Source organism: Gymnodraco acuticeps, unplaced genomic scaffold, assembly GCF_902827175.1.
Source record: "Gymnodraco acuticeps unplaced genomic scaffold, fGymAcu1.1, whole genome shotgun sequence".
In the NCBI taxonomy this organism is placed as follows: domain Eukaryota; kingdom Metazoa; phylum Chordata; class Actinopteri; order Perciformes; family Bathydraconidae; genus Gymnodraco; species Gymnodraco acuticeps.
Window position 1 is genome coordinate 2,877,169 of NW_022989755.1, and position 17,605 is coordinate 2,894,773.

Consider the following 17,605-nt stretch of genomic DNA (forward strand, 5'->3'; position numbering starts at 1 on the left):
CCTTGGGCATGAATGTGTTGCTATAACAGCCGCCACTCTTTTAAACTATCAAGGCTATCCAAGAGATTTTCGAATCTGGCTGCAGATTCCACTCAGCTCTCAATTGGCATCCCAGTTTATCCCAAAGGTGCTGTTTAGAGCTGAGGTCAGTGCTGAGTGCAGGCAAGTTAAGGTTTTTCTTACCAAACTGGGGAAAAAAACATTTTATTATGAAATTGATAGTGTGGGCAATGTAAGGTGAAACTGCAAAAAGCTTTCCCCCAAACGGTTGCTGAAAAGTTTGTTATACAATTGTATTTGTAAAATTGGGATTTCATTAATTGTTTGTTTTTTGTCCAAAATATAAAGCGTATATGGGCATGAGTACAGTGACAATCTTCGTTGTGTTTAGTCATGTGCGGGGTATTCGTCTGTTCATATGAATTAGGCGTGTGTTCTGTATGAGTGTAACTGTGTAAGGGAGAAACAGAAACAGATGGATGTCTGTTTTCCTTTTCATTTCACCCCCTACACACTTCATTGAATCGCTGACTTGCTTGCAGACGCTCCTGAAGCACTGGTAACGGCCATCGTCACTGTCACTCACGGATTTAATCATTTGGTTCTACCCCGGTTCTCGCCTTATTTTCTGCCTCCGGTAATTGCGTTTCTGTTTCGTGCGGGCGGTAAATGCGCGCTGTCCAAGGTGCTGCAGCAGCGCGCAGCCCCGCCCATCCCCTCTACCTCACACACACACACACACACACACACACACACACACACACACACACACACTCCTTCTCTCTCTCTCTCTTGCGTCCACGTGACTTTCCCTCTGCCGAGTCTCGCGAAGAGCATCAGACTGCACCTTTTCCCTCTCAAGAGGACGGAGAGAGAGAGAGAGAGAGAGAGAGAGAGAGAGAGAGAGAGAGAGAGAGAGAGACATTGAGTCAAACAGAGAGAGAGAGAGAGATAAGGAAGGAGAGCTAGAAAGAGAGAGGGAGGGAGAGAGAGAGCGCAAGCGAGGGGGAGAGCAATAGCACCTTGTCGCCTGGAGGCGAGCCTGTGATAATTTTGTCCCTGTTCGGTAGACCGGCTCTATCTACCACCAGGCGCGCCGGTGCTCTCCACTCTCTCGCGCCTTTGAAATCCTTCTCAGATGGAAAGGGGAATCGATGGGTCGCGCGCAGCACTGTTGTCACGGAACCACCAGATGTGCGTGAGGTAGGTCGGCTTTCTAACCTAGATATGTGCCTGCATTGAGGGAATCCGCTGTTCATTAACCGGGGCGGGGCTGTCACATCACCGTTACAGGTTGGGATGTAGATTAACACAGTAAGTGATAAAAAGGAGTAATTACCGTGTTGCCGCTTAGCTGAGCTGTAGTTAAATGCTAGGGCGCGCAGGTGACGAGACTGAACCCCAGTGTAGTGAAGGAGCGGGCGCGGGGGAGAAAAAATGGAGAGGAGCTATGGCCGCAAATCGACAATCGATATTTCAACCGCATTCATTCACCCCGTCTATCAATAACCGTGATGTTGCCGCTTTTCGTCTTCCAAAGGTTCGCGGAGAATAAACTAGGCTACGTGTAGCCAACTGTGTGTGTGTTTGTGTGTGTGCTTGCGCGCGTGCATGTGTGTGCGTGTCTGTGTGTGTAGCCTACATTGCAACCCATGTTTGTTATGTTGGGTGAGAATGTGTTCAGTTGTTGGAAATTAGCTCCGGAGACGTTAATTCGATAACGCGAGGCGAGTCATCCGCCGCAGCGCGCGGTGCTGCTCCCGCTCTTTGTGAACAGATTCGTTGACAGAGGTGCGAGGTGGCCACTGCTATTAACATTAATAACTCCGATACAATCATTTAATAAATAACTTAAAATAAGCACACTCGATTTCGTTGTCACTTCATATACTGTCAACGTCAAGTTTCGAAAGTGATAAAAAAACATGTTCTCATTATGATAAGGTGGTCGCAGGTATGCCACCTTATACAAATCTCCTGCGGCATGATGGGAGATCTACTGAGGAGGTGCTTTTTGTGTATGTCTCTGTGTGTGCCTACTGTACTTGTTTATCCCAAATCCTTGATGCTATTGTGTTTGTTAATTATTTTCATAAACACTCATGATCTGGGCCTGTTCAATTTGTAAGGAGACAATGTGATGTGTGTGTGTGTGTGTGTGTGTGTGTGTGTGTGTGTGTGTGTGTGTGTGAGTGTGTGTGTGTGTGTGTGTGTGTGTGTGTGTGTGTGTGTGTGTGTGTGTGTGTGTGTGTGTGTGTGTGTGTGTGTGTGTGTGTGTGTGTGTGAGCAAAAATGCAGGATAGGGTAATTTGAGAATAATAGCAGGCTCGTATTTTGTGTGTGAGAGAGTGTGCATAATTGTTTACGTGTGTGTGCGTGCGTGTTTTTTGCGTGTGTGTGACCCTGGTTGATTGTGCCGTCTCTGTTCTCTCTGTAGGTCGCTGGAGAGAGTGATGACGTGGCAGTGAAAGACGCACATACCTCACTCAAACACACTCACACATATATTTGCCCACACACTCTTTTATTTTTGCCCTACTAGGATAGAGAGGAGGGGTGAAGTTCAGCTATGACGGCGTCATTTCTCTTCATTACCAATGTGTGAGCCACACACCCACACTCACACTCTCATACTCCGTGGGGAGTTGGCTTCATGGGGGATAAGGCCCTATCTAGGGCACAAAGATGGAATTCACATTTGTCACTTATTTAACACTCACACAGATGAACACACAGATACACACTCCTGGAATCTCATATGTCACAAGTGAAGAATGAAAGAGTGAATGGAGAGGAGGCATTGAACGTATCAGAGAACACACAAACACCAGACCAAGGCAGAAGAAGATTCGCCAAGAGTGCTGAAAGGACAGAGGGAGCTGCTGTTTGACCCCTTTCCCCACCGGGGCTGTATCATATAGAAGCCTCGCTCTGTGAAGAGCACTACCAAAAAAGCAGGGTGCACCTGAGCCACAAAGAAAGGGTTCCACCAAGTGCCCTCCAGTTGTCACAATGAGCTGTAGGCTAGAGGGAACACCCCAGCTCTAGCCTCTATCTCCTCCAGTGTGTGTGTGAGTGCGAGCGCGAGTGTGTGTATGAGTGTCATGGCGGTGTGTGTGTGGGCGGCAGCCCCCCTGCTTTTCCTGGGGCTGTGCCTGTGTAGCGTGGGGGGCCAGGCCCATGGGGAAGCCCTGGAGTTTGGAGGCGTGTCCAGCCAGTGGGGGCGGTTTCCGGTGTGGAACGCCTGCTGCGAGAGTGTGCTGAGCTTCAGCCTGCGGACTCACAGCCAGGAGGGCCTGCTGCTCTACCTGGATGATGAGGGCTTCTGTGACTTTCTTGAACTGTTGCTTCTCCACGGCCACCTCCGCCTGCGATTCTCAATCTTCTGTGCTGAGCCAGCAGAACTGCAATCAGGTGTGGCTGTGAGTGATGGGCACTGGCACGCAGTGCGTGTCAAGAGGGACTGGAGGAACACCTCTTTGGAGGTGGACGGACGAATTGAGGGTTGGGCGGAAGTGAAGAGCAAGAGAAGAGACATGACCGTATTCAGCCACACCTACATAGGCGGGGTGACGCCAGAGCTACACTCCTCGCCGCTGCGCCTCACATCCCCTTCGGTACGGGAACACCCCCCCTTTCGTGGCTGGATCACGGGGGTGAGCATCAACGGCACACAATCGACGTTGGAGAGCTCAGGGGGCGTCACAGTAACAGCTGGCTGTGGGCCGGACCACCAGTGCCAGAACGGAGGGGTGTGCAGTGTGGTCAACGACCAGGCCGTCTGCGACTGCTCCGACACCGGTTTCCAAGGGAACGACTGCAGCGAAGGTAAGGCCCAGAACCATGTGACCCATCATATGTACATCTCATCCTTTACATTAACACAATTGCACACAGACATACACACACTTACATTTGTGGATCCATATCAAAATTATACTTCCAACTCAAAAAGTCCTTCAGTGTAGACATCTACACTGAAGCACTATTCACAGCTGCCTTTCAATTGGTGCCTATGGACCTGCAGCCTTCACAGTGCAAAACATGCATACTGAATATGTTTGATATTGATCTTTCATGGCTGCCAATGACTCCTAATTTAGTATGAACCTCCATAACGAAGCCTCTTTACAACAAGTGCAGTCCTTTTAGTTGAGCTGGGGCTGAGTGCTTGACAACAGCTGTTGCAGTCAGACCATCAAGCTCAAGAGTCTGGAGATTTGAGACAAGTTACCCGAAAATCACTTTAAACCTGGCTGGTCGTGTCAAGGCCTTGATGGGCTCAGTTGGTGTGTTTGGCAAAACACAATAACCATATGGATCCTGTATGGATGTGGTTGTTGGCTCGTGTTGAAAGACTTTAATTGGAACTAGGCTAAGAGGTTGGAAATCGGTGGTCGTTACATGGCTGACACCTGTCTGCTTGTGTTAATGGATTTGCATTGATTCAAGATGGCCTTCACAGGTACAATACATAGGGTGAAATGAAGTGTATACAATATATGGCCTGCCAATAACTTGGACAGGGTGCAGCCTGATAAGATGCCCTGTGTGTGCATGTGTGTGTGTGATTGTGTGTGTGTGTGTGTGTGTGTGTGTGTGTGTGTGTGTGTGTGTGTGTGTGTGTGTGTGTGTGTGTGTGTGTGTGTGTGTGTGTGTGTGTGTGTGTGTGTGTGTGTGTAGTATGTGTTCTTATGCAGTATTAAAGAGGAAAACATGTCTTGTCAGTAGTACTTTATAAATATAAAGAACTTTGAAAGTAAACAAACTTTTATGTTGAAGTGGCAGAAGATAAATGCTGTTTCACTAATATTTTAATGTCTCAACTCTACAAGAACGCCCTCCCTTAATAATGTCAAACAAGCCTGTGGTCAATACAAGTTCCATTATAGAGGGCACTGTAATGTTGGCCATTAGAAAAATGAAACAGCTGTTTAATGAACTCAGCCACCTTGTTATGGGCAGTACTGCAAATGCTTTCATCTCCCCCACTAAGTTGTGTGTGTCATCAGATTCGCTTCAGTTCATTCAGAGCCAATCTGCATTCTTAATCGATAGCGCTCCCCATTCCTATTCTTTTTTCTTTTCGATGCCAGAGATACCTTCCAGCTTTCACCTCAGCGATTTACATTTTTAAATGACACAAATGCATCTGCCAAAGAGTGGCCTTGCCGTATATGTGCTTGTCACCGTTTGTCACCGACCTGACCTCACACTCCACCCAGCACCACTGTCAGCATCACACCTCCCTTTAGCTACCCACTGTATCACACCCTAGCATTTAGTGGACACTGGGATGGCCTAGGTAACCATGGAGACAGGACTAATAGGGAGACCTCATGCCAGCAGTGTTTCTCCGTCCTTGCTCTTACGTCCTTCCTCCCTACCCCCATTCCTTAGCTCCTTGCTGCCTAGAGCTGCCTGCAGCTGCCGACAGCTGCCTCAGCTTGTAGTGACTTCAGGCATCATGTTTGACACAAATCGGCTGTATTTATACATGTGTGTGGTAAGGAGTATGTGTGTTTGTATGTTTATGTATGACAGGCATCCTCAGGGCTATAATGGCTGTACTTACTTATACTTAACCTCTAGTGTTAAGTATTCAAGCAGGTGGGGAGGGTAGCTGGTTGATTATGCTCACTTGTGCTGGAATTAACTGAGAGATAATTATGATTTAAGTAGAATTAGTCAGAGAAAAATGCTAAAATAACTGTTCAATCCTGTTTTTCAATGTGTATTGTCAAATTACATATGATAGTACATTATATTTCTAAGAGTTTTGGACAGAATGTTGAATAAAACAAGCTAACTGATCACATCACTTTGGGCTGTGCAAAATTCTTAAACATAAGTCGAGAAAATAATCTGCGGATGATGAAAGTAATCATTTCTTTCAAACAATGATTTTTTTGTCAATCAATTTATGGTTAGAATGATCTTCCATGAAAGAAGATCTGTCAAATATTTCACTCTTTTCTTTAAACTGAAAACTAAAATTTAAACTGAATATCTTTGAGATTTGTACTGACAAAATAAGACATTTAAACAAATCTTTTAAGACTAAAAAACTGGCATTAAAATCTCCCTTTTAGAGACCAAATGATTAGTCAATTATTCTAGAAAAGTATTTCATGATGAAATTCATTGCAGTCTTACATTTAAAATGACTTGTAAAGCAAAACTGCTAAACAGCTGTGGCTTTACATACTGTATTTTTGTAAATGTTTCAACTTTATAGGCTGGCTGTTGTTCTGACAAGAAAAGGCATTTTATAGACTTAATGATTAACTGATTACATTAAATTATTAAACGATAAATCAAAGAATTCAATAAAAATTCTGCAGCCCTATGCTCTCTTCTTCGTATAGTGACAGGTGAATCTGTGATCAGCTCTGCAGAAACTCTGTGCTGCCCTCAGAGTTCCGAGTGATCCGAGCCGGTCTAATCCAGTTTGCTGTTTTTTTGCCTCTGGTTAGGGCACATTGGGAGACACAGACAGCACTGACACACACCTGCATACACACATGTAGCACAAACATGCAAACACCTGGAGAAACACATTGGTAGTGTGCAGACTGCAGCACAACCATGAGTCACATCAGCACTGAGGCACCTAGCAGCGGTGCAGCTCTACAGGCAAATAAAGAGGTGCAGACATTTTATATAAAAGCTCTCTCTAGTTACAATAACTGCTTTGGACTGGCAATTTGCTGCTTGACAAAAGGATATTTATTGGTCTGTGTTTTATATATATGTTCCTAGGAATGGAATCACCTTTCAATTGTGAGTAAGTGTGGGCAAAAATATATTTTTTTCCCTTTGTAATAGTGGCCGTTGTCAGTAATAGTAATCTCATAAAGTGTTTCCAGTTATGAGGTGTGCTTGGATGGATGTACACGGGGTGAGAAGTGCTGTATTTAGTATTAGTCATTTGCTATAATGTGAAATCATACGGCATTATCAGGGCTGGCTTCAACTATTCACAGTTTGGGTAGAAATTGCTGCAGGGTTTTAGAGTATAACGTTAGATGATGGTGGAAATTGAAAGTAGCTTAATGGCTGGTTTTAAAAGGTTACTTCATACTTCCTCATATCACTTCACTATTCCAGTGAACACGAAGCTTTCCAGACAGAAATAAACAGCAGTAAATGGAGCCAGTTAACAAAAAATAAACCACGGACAACAGAGTGCAACAACATCTTGAGATTATTTCCGATGCCTGGGTCCTTTCACAGACCTCTCTGAATCATCAAACTTGAAAATAGTTCAGACTTACAGAGAGGTCTTAGTGGAGAATAGAGCAGATGGTGTATCCTTAGTGGAGGGTTTACTTTTTTTGGAGTGCTGTGTTTTGGTATATAATGCTTTATTTTTGAAATTGGCCTCATGTACTGCTGTTCATTTTGGTCTGACAAGTTGAAGGCTCAGTCAGTGGGAAATATCCAACCACACGATCTGCAGGCTGAGCTAATAATATTCACGCATAACATTACCAGTGAGGATCCCAATTAATCGTACGTCAGAAACCTCTCTTCAGGTGCACTAAAGCACTCTGGAGAAGAGAAAGATTGTGTCTTAAAGAAATTGAGTTGATGGCAAGAGAGAACGCAATAAGAGCTATGGTAAAAATCCCTCTTTGAATGAAGAAAAAAGTAGTAATGTTCAGTGATTCAAATGAATGTGTGTACTGGAACATAGCTGTCTCTTTGGTAATTGGTATCATTTATGAGTCATGAGTACTGCGCACTTCTTTTGTCAGCGAGGCAGGGTTTGTATAAGGTTATCTTTTATATGGAACCTTGAAATTATTATGTTTTTTGAAGCCGTCAACCTCACTGCACAATAAAGCTTTGAGATGAAATTATAACCCTCTGAATATGAGAAGGAAGAAAAGTCAGTTGTTGATCTTTTACACAGAATGAGTATGTTTTGCTAGAGGAAATAAGGGATCATTAGGACTGTGTTAGGACCAATACATTAGTTATTTGACTGTGGCAGCGCTAGTTTCCGTTCACGTTTACAGTTACACAATATCTCCATGGTTCAATTATAATAAATGTTTAGTATAAGCAAAAAAATATATAGCGTAAGCATTCTTTATCCCCAGATTGACAGTATTGAACATATTCCATAGCAGTATTCCTTATCAGGAAAGGGTTGTGTTTTAAAGAACATCAATATCTTATATATCAGTTTTTGAGAAAAATAATACGATTTTGTAGATGTAGTAAAGATATTGTGGGCAGGCCTATGCATAAATGTAATAACTGTCAAGCCATTCTGCCCTCCAGTGAAGGCAGAGTGAACCGGGCTTGTTAGGCCTGGCCTGGCTTGCATTGTCCTTGAGGGCAAATTGCTGTTAGCATGCTAATGGCTCCACCTGTTTCTGCCATGCTACTAGCACAAGGGCAGAGGCACAGAAACACTCAGATGAGCACACACTCACACGCAATTTCACAAACATACACACACATGCACATACACACACACTGTGTCCCAGTATTGAACCATGCATGCCCCTTGTCTTCCTGCACTGCTAATCTACCCCTACATATTTGATATTTTCCTGCTATTTCACATCATTAATACTGCCATATTCAATGTTAGTGTGTGTGTGTGTGTGTGTGTGTGTGTGTGTGTGTGTGTGTGTGTGTGTGTGTGTGTGTGTGTGTGTGTGTGTGTGTGTGTGTGTGTGTGTGTGTGTGTGTGCGTGCGTGCGTGCGTGCGTGCGTGCGTGCGTGCGTGCGTGCGTGCGTGCTGTGTGTGTGTGTGTGTGTGTGCGTGCGTGCGTGCGTGCGTGCGTGCGTGTGTGTGTGTGTGTGTGTGTGTGTGTGTGTGTGTGTGTGTGTGTGTGTGTGTGTGTGTGTGAGAAAGACGGAGAGAGTGAGAGAGAGGTTGTGGGACTGAATGCGCGCGGTGTGTGTGTTGCATGCTATCTGTCGGGGGGCTCTGGGGAGAGGAAGCGGCCTGCAAGGTAAGTTCTGGGGTAAACGGCTCTTGAATCGAAACATACAGGTAGGAGAGTATATATTCGCCCACACCCCCTCCACCCTCTGTATCTACAAGTGTGGGTGGGTATGTGTGTGACCCCCTTTTTAAAAAAATGCATATGTACACATGTGGAGTCCGACAGAGAGATTGTGCTGTTTATATTCAGACAAACCTCCGTGTTGGCTACCAGTGCAGCATGGTATTCATTGTGACGTTTGCGTGGACTTTGCATGTGTGTTACCACGGTAACCCTGGACAGGTGTGCATGTACAGTAAGTAGCCATGGTAACCCAAGGGCTTAGCATGCATGTTAATGAATGTCTGTCTCTCTCTTTCCTCGCCCGGCCGCAACACCTACCCAGAGCACAGCTACACTCCAGGTAGGTTGCACTTCTATCGATCTGACTTTCTCTGTCATTATTTTACAACACCTCTTCCTCTTTTTCATTTTTTCTTAGATTTATTTCTCTGTTGTCATCTTTTCTCTCTCCCATTTATATCTTTTTCATGGCAGTCTTGTCCTTTACTTTCTTCTTTCTGGCCTTCATGTGCTCATTAAATCCTCTATTGTGGGAATACAGATCAAGGTAGACAGCGTAAATGTATGTAAGTCTGAGTGGGTATGTAGGGATTGGATGCTGACATCTGGTAAGTTCCACATCCCATGTGCATTCATCTGAAGTGGCTCTTGCCTCAAGGTTACAGAGACATACTGTAGGCACACACACACATACTGTATACGAGCAGCACTGTGCAGACCTGTGTGCGTACCTGTTAGTGCGTAGGAACGCAGCCTAGGATGAGTAAGTGTTTTCAATGCAAGCTTTTTTTAAGACATTTTGAATAATTTAGAGAACGAGCAACACATGCACAGACATTTTTGCACAGAAAAATCTAGCCTTCACCAGCATGTCATTGACAAACTCCTGTATGACAGCAACACATATGCACAAACACACACACACTTCACGCCCCATGATCCTTTGCTGTGCTGACTGTGCTCTTGTCTTCCTTTAAGGTCTGGCACACCTGATGATTGGCGACCAAGGTATGGCATCCTCTTACCTCACTTCCTGTTGTCCTCTGCTATACCATCACCCCCCTACCTCCTCACCCCCACACTCACAACTCCCTGTATCCCCCCCCCACTTCATCACCACCTGGCGCGGGAGGAAGTTGTCTCTCTAGGCACTGAACTAAGGTCAGTTTCTTTTCTGCAATTGAGATTTCTTCTTTTATAAAACGGTCCCATTTGGTCTCATCAGGAATTTTAGTTTTAATTTAAACTGAAATAGATGATTTGGGCATTTGCAAGTGGAGCAATTATATAATAATAAATGAAATATAGCCCTTAAAAAAAATGATTGGTTTGATTTGTGAAGAGAGTGATGAGCCTGAGAGCAACTTCTGCTGGGATATATAATATAACCATGGCTGCTGATGGGGGAGGGAGGCTTTCGATTGGCTGTGGCTCGACAGTGCTTTGCTGGGTTAGACTTGGCAAGGCTCCAGGTCATGGAAATGGAGCTAAGGGCCGACTGACCGACTGACTTCCATGGATGGTTTGAAATTGGTCTTTACTCTTCCACATCATTTCATTTTCTCTCATGTGTATGTAAGAGTTTGATTGAGAGAATGGGAGTGTTTTAGTGTGTGTGATATATACATACATGTGCATATGTGCTTTTACATCATGGTTTGAATCATTGACTGTGGCAATTTTCAAAGGAACACTCCACATTCGTCCATGGCTTTTTAATCGGCTTCCAGCATGTCTCACTTTGCTGTCGCTGGTCTTCACATGGGCTTCTTCACATGGGCTTCTGCTCATTGGCGAGCATATATGATTTTCAACCGATCTTCCTGTGTTTTAAATCACTGCCTCAACCCCCGGTGTGTCCAGTGTTATTCACACCCTCCGAAAAAGTAACACTGTTCTACCTATTGAAAATTGTTCACCGATCAACACGCTCAAAATGTCAACTCTCTTTTCTTGCCCCTTTTCTCCTCCTTTTTTCTTCTTCCTTCCTGCCCTTCTTTCTCACTATTTGGGACACCACCCTCTGTGATTTTAGGAAAACTCAGAGGTACCCCCACCCCTTGATTTATTTTCCATGTATGGCTAATGGGCTGTGGTGGGTGGTGTTGAAATTGAATTCATTGACAGGCTCCTGTATGTATAGTAATGCTGACCTTCAGAGTGGTTCCGCTTCAAGTTCTCATTTTTCGGTTGCCATTGAATTGGAATGTTTCATTTTTGGTAAGGTAAGCTGTGTGTGTGAGCGTGCTCATACTAAAGTGTGCGTGTGAACGCGGCTGAGCTCCGGCCTATGGTGCTTTTGAAAATCTGTGAAGGTAGGTGCTGCTGGATCGGTCGGCTCCACATGACGCTGATGAATACACTGATTGACCCACATAAAAGACAGGCCTGACCGTGACAGGCTGATCTGCGTCTATTGTGCTCTTTGATTGGATGAGAGAGGACCTGATGGCGGCTGTCTCCCATTGTGACAGCCATGTATTCGCTATTCCTATTTAATGAAACCTCATCCAGGCTTGTGGATGGAAATATCTTGAATAGAGCAAAAATTATGCCTTCATTCATCTATCACAGTTAGACATCTCTACTCTGACAAGTATATTTCTTTCTGAGCATTTTTGTTGTGTTTTGATTGCTAAGTAGAATGCTACAGCGAAGTTTCTGCCTTTAAGACGTCTGGCATGAATCATCCAGGTGGCAGGGAAAATGTAATTGCTTCATCTGGCTTAGGCTCAGCATTTTAAATCACCTACTTAAGGGCTGACATGTTTAACATATGTTCTGACATTAATACACAATGTATTCAGTGTATTTGTGTATAGTGGATGCTCTCACTATTACGGATGTTTGGATTGTGATATGCTGAATGTAGCGCTGTAGCTGATTATTTTATATATTTTTAAAACCTTTGAAGTCTCTTTCAGAAACTGTGTGTTTAAGCGAGTGTGTTTTTGCTCTGCATACTAAGGAGTAAAGGCTGTCAAATGGTGCAGATGAAGCCTAGCTTAGGTTAGCTCAGCGTAAAGAGGCTTTTTGAGGAGCCCGCAAAGCTGAAATTAGTTTATTTGAGGGGGTGGATTGGGTGTGGGGAGGGGGGCCTTAGAAAGATATATGGCCTGTGTGTCTGCTTGTGTGTGTGTGTGCTGGAGAAATTGAGAAAAAGCGACTGTGCCTGCCTGTGAGAGAAGAGCTAAAGGAATGAATGATAGCGGGAGTGGAGAGGGAAAGAGGAAGCGAGGGAGAGATAAAGTGAGTCGTCTTCTCTCCTGTGATGTAGAGCAACTGGCTGTATCTGCAAAGGGACAGCGGTGCTCCCGTCTGCCCTCCCAGCCCCGTCATTCTGCAAGGGACATCAGCCCTGATGAGGAGACCTGGACCTTTCCCCTCCTCCATAAAACACAGCTATCATTCTCCCTGGAAACGATACCCACAGATCACTAATCACTTTGAGAGGGTGGAAATGCACGAATTGTGGAGGGAAGAAAGAAAAGAGGGAACCAAATTGGATTTTCATAAGTATGGAGCAGCCAAAGGAAGAGGGGGAAATGGATTTTTGTTGTGCTTTTTTTGAAATGTATTGAGCAGCAATAATCTGGATGGAAAATGTGCTTAAAGCCAAGTAGCAGATTTTGCCCTTTCTGTTCTCTCTGTCTGGCCAAGAATAGAGCGTGAAGGGTCCTGGCTGGGTGAATGAGCGATTGTAGGTTCTGAATAGGATTAAGGAGTGGCTCTTGGAATTGGCAGAAATGCTCGTTTATGGTATTTATTTATATGTTTTTAGCCTTGAGGCGAAGTTGTCCGGTTAATAACGGTGGTTTGTCTGCATGTCCAAGAGTTCTCGATATCAATCCAATAATCTGTGCATGGCATAGACAAGTGGTCCGCCTCGCTTGAAGTGACCTTTACACTTGCGCTTACGTGAACGGACGGACAAACAGACATTCACACACACTCACGCACAATAACCTTTAGAGAGTGCCCGCTGAGTAGGTGAGTGAGTGTGTGTTCAGTGTAAATATGCATGAGTAAGGCTGCCTGCACACATTCTTCACGGTCAGTGGATGAAGGCAGGACGGAGAACGAGGTGCGTGTGTTCCCGTATGTTTGCGTGTTTTGTGCGGGTGCATGAGTATGTTAAAGGGAGGTGGATTTGAGTCATCATTTGTGACTCATAAAGCGTCGGCAATCAAAGCGGCACATTTTTACACATTGTCTTATGGCAAAAACACACAGATGGACGCACACTCCCCTACACACACATGCTCAGTGTCACACTGTTTGGATCTCTTTATAATTGCCTCTTTTGTTTTTGTCCCTTCCCCTCACCCTTCTTTCATCCAGAACATACACATTTGCGTGCTTTTCTCATAAAAACACACACACACAAACACACACATACAAAAAGGGCGGGCTCTGTGCTGACTCCACCATATGTGGGACTGGGAGTGCTAGCAGACGCCAAGAAAAGAGGAACCAGTCAGTACCAGCAAAGTACATCATGTTTCCTCCCTCTTACTCATCATTACCTAATAATACATCACACTATAGGAGAATATAATACAGGCACTGAAACTAAACTGGAAAACATTTTCCATTACTATGATAGTAAGTGGTGTAGTGCCCAAATCAACATCAGAAATTAGATAAAATAAACCATTTTAATAAATAATTAACTATAAAATTGAATTGTTTCGAAAAAAATTCAATATTTCCTAATGCCAGCCAAAAAAATAGGATATAAAGGGGACTTTATTCATATTTCATTGTTGTAAGAAAAACACCAAAAATATACAAAATCATCTACAACTTTAAGTAAATAATACTGTAATATACTGTACTGCATATTTGTCAATGAAAGATATTTTTGCGACACACATTATCCACTGTAGCTTTAATGCTTTCATAGTTTAGCAAGATGGGCAAGTGAGCAGCACTGCAGTCGGGGTGAGAGAGAGCCGCTTGGTGTTAAGAGTCAAGTGTTTGGTGATTGGCTGCCTGCCCGAGTGACTGGCATGAATTTGGCCACTGATGGCATCATCTTGAGCTGTGAATTTAAAAAACAAAAACTGTTAAAACTAAGTTGTGCCCCCTCTGGCCATTAGCAGTGATAAAAGTAATTGCAAGAACGTTTTTAACTGCAAAATGCACAATTTGTCTACATTACACTTTCCATGTAATGGGACTAATTCTGCCTGTGCTCTCTGCTACTAACACCCATTACAGTCTGTACTACAACACTCATTAATGCTTAACACCTATGCAGCTCTTGTAATGAAATTCACAGCACCACATACAGACCCCACATTATCAGAGAGATGCACAGTTACAGAACTCACCATGGGGAATGTAAAGCAATCCCACCAGTAAATGTATACATTTACTGGTAATTGTACGCAATTACCATCCAGTTTGCAAGTAAGCATTAACATATTCGCGCATTCACCACAACGTTAATAGGAGGAACACAAAGCTGATGCACCCTTTTAACACCTAAAAATAAAGACATCAAACAGACTCCCCGTTTACCAAGGATGAAGGAAAAAGATAGAGCGGAGGCTCGCTGCAACGTAAGGGAGGGGTGGGCAGGATAGGGTGAAAAGAGTGTAGAAAAGTGATGGTGAGGAAAGATGGGAGCGCATTCAGAAAGTGGGGAAAGAGAGGTGGAAAGAGAAGGTCGGAGACGCAGAGGGAGACAGGAAGGGAGATAAGACTGCAGCGTTTCTCAGCAGGGGCGCTGCATCTCTCCTTGGGCTCCCCGACTTAACACAGTCTCGCATCAGCCAAAATTCATGAGTGATGCAGATACCTTATTCTTGCACACACACACACACTCCCTTTATAGAAAAGAAAAATAAAGAAAACAGGCACGTCGGTGCTCCAATTATCTACCTGTTCCAGCACTTTCTGCGCTGTGTCTGTGAGGGTGCTGAGGGTAGTGGCCCAATTGGCGATTCACTTCAGTACCCCATCTGGCATTTGAAGTTCATTTATTTGCTGTTTGCCAAAACAAGAACAAACACATGAACAGGAAAGCACACACTTGCACTCACAGCACACACAAACAATCATTAACTTGTGGTGCTTGTCTGGAATAACTACAACAACTGAAATAGCCACAGCATTCATTAAAAACCCATTACATTACCTTTATGAAAAGAGGTCTTTATGCTCATGTTATTTGTTAACAACCTGCTGTAAGGGGTTTCATTAGCTGTTTGTGTGAGGGTGCAGTATGTGTGTGTGTGGATTTACATGCATGCAAATCGGAGCAACGTTAATTATTGTGTGGGTGTATTTAACTGTCTGTATGCAAAAATTTTAGTGTGCCTAATTTCGGCACACTATGGTCTTCTCTGTGCATAGTGGTATGTATGATGCATGTTCTTGTGTTCGTGTGTGTGTGTGTGTGTGTGTGTGTGTGTGTGTGTGTGTGTGTGTGTGTGTGTGTGTGTGTGTGTGTGTGTGTGTGTGTGTGTGTGTGTGTGTGTGTGTGTGTGTGTGTGTGTGTGACACAGATGAAACCGACTCTGATCTTATCCAGCTTAAGACAAATACACTGTTCTGCCTGCAGACATTGTCATGGAAACAAGCTGGTTTCCCTGGGTACCAGAGAGGAGGCCAAATGCAAGCTACAGACAGAGAGAGAGAGATGAGGATATAAAAGAAACAAAAAAGCACAAGTAATAAAAGATTGATCATAATGGCAAAGGGTGCTGTTCATTGTTTTGCTTTTTCAAAACGAAATTCAAAGGGATTAACAAAATAAGATGTTATTATGTTCCATTTGAGTCTCAAGGAAATTCACTTAGGAGAGACCATTTCTGCTCAAAAACAAATCTTAACCTTAATGTATTTTAGTATTTACTAAGCAAAAGTGCTCCTTTAGACTGTATATTTTTGTAATCATATTAAATTCTTCCAAGTTTCTCCTTTCTTTTTTACCATTTTATGTTGAAACCAATAATTTGGTGAGTCATTTTATATGAAAAACGTGTATAATTTGATGGCTCCAGCTTCTCAACAGTGGAAGATAGCTTCCTTCTGTAAAACTATTATAAATTCAATATCTTTCAAGTGACAAAACATTTAGCGACTTGCTTGTTTGCTGTTAGTTATAGACACAACAATTAACCAATTAACCTGTACGTAGATGAATAGATCTTAAAAATAATTGTCAGAGCTGTGTTTTTAACCTTGTTAAGCCCTGAACCTGTTTTTAAGGTCTCAGGCTCGAAAATGACATTCCCAGAACAAATGACTATAACTTCACTTCTAAAAGGGGTACATTAATAATCTTTTTTCTCAAAGCAATGATAAACCTGTGAGTTGGATGTAGAAGAGTCAGAATCAATATAACATTTTTATTTTTATTTTAAAGTAAATTCAGATTGAACATAATAAAGAAAATGTAAATGATAGTGTCCGTCCAAAGAAAAAACATTACTTATAGTGAAAACCACCCTTGAATGATGGGATAGTAGACTAAAAGCTTTAGGAATCCAAACTATAACATATAATAAGTACCCTGTATCAAGATTGATGCAAAACAAGTGACATTTTACTTTTTATAGAGAGGTTTAGCAAAAAAACAAACACTTCTGGGGTCATTTGGGTGGTCTTTCAATATCTCTGGCCCCCCTCGGTTGATTTTGATGATTGACACCTCTTTTTAACCGTTAGAGCCAATAGAATCAAGAGGGAGGTTCCTAAAATATATGAAAACTCCGTTATTGACATAAATATGAAGATGGATTATCAGTAATAACTTCAGACACATTGGATTAACCTTCAGCAGCGTTTTTATCGTTTTAATGCCATTTAACAAAACTTTTGATCAGAAACAGCAAAAGGTAAGACATTTCTCCCGTGTTTGCTCCGTAAAGCTACGTTGTGTGATGTCTGGGTTTGCTTCCCCTGTCGCGAGTTCTGATCGCTCAATGATGATACTTATATTTCTGGAATCTGTGTAATCTCAGTTTGCTAATCGATATCTTGTTTGTGCAGATCCGATAATTAATAAGGGTTACCGTGAGTTCTGTGCTATGTGCGTTAGCACTTTTTCGCTCTGGGCTAATTCAGAGCCTTTGTTATTACCCTTGTGTTTTGTTTAGCTAAAAATGGTGAATATTGTCTGATAGCTGAGTTTCTTCCCGTTAAGTGGGTATGACACATTCATAGTTTGTTACATTTTAAGAAGCCCTCAGACGCTGTTTCTTGCAAGATGTTGCGTTTTGCCCCCGATACCGGGGGCATGGGGCTTAACTGTATATCTCTTGTGGGAGATGAATCCTTTCAATTTACCGACCCATACAACAAAAAGAGGAATAAGAGCTCAACGCTGCAGACAGCGAATCTGTCACTTGTGTCCTGACAGTAATATCCTCCTCTACAGCATTGCTCCCTTGGCTGCGATGTGATAGCCCAATCCGTTTTAGAGCCAGTTGCTGTATATCACTGAATAAAGATGGAAACGGCCGTCATAGCCTTTGGTGAACTTGCCTGTATGGATTTTCACACTTTAACTTAATATAGAGACTATGCATATGTTAGCATACATTTCCATACATTTTTAG

General features: G+C 43.2%; 1 protein-coding gene across 19 annotated transcripts in view; it reads left to right on the forward strand.

Annotated features, from left to right (window-relative positions):
• The first annotated feature begins 938 nt into the window (after window positions 1-938).
• nrxn1a (neurexin 1a) overlaps window positions 939-17,605 on the forward strand; it is a 57,796-nt gene continuing 41,129 nt past the window's right edge. For 2 of the 19 annotated variants that reach the window (XM_034212891.1, XM_034212898.1), the window contains exons 1-5: window positions 939-1,203; window positions 2,438-3,828; window positions 9,355-9,372; window positions 10,011-10,040; window positions 11,068-11,079. In XM_034212891.1, coding sequence (XP_034068782.1) covers window positions 3,096-3,828; window positions 9,355-9,372; window positions 10,011-10,040; window positions 11,068-11,079 — 793 coding nt within the window. In that variant the 5' untranslated portion in view covers window positions 939-1,203; window positions 2,438-3,095. Of the gene's footprint in view, window positions 1,315-2,437; window positions 3,829-9,354; window positions 9,373-10,010; window positions 10,041-11,067; window positions 11,080-17,605 lie in introns of all 19 variants that reach the window. The other 17 variants (XM_034212855.1, XM_034212914.1, XM_034212818.1 and 14 more) reach the window with 13 other exon arrangements.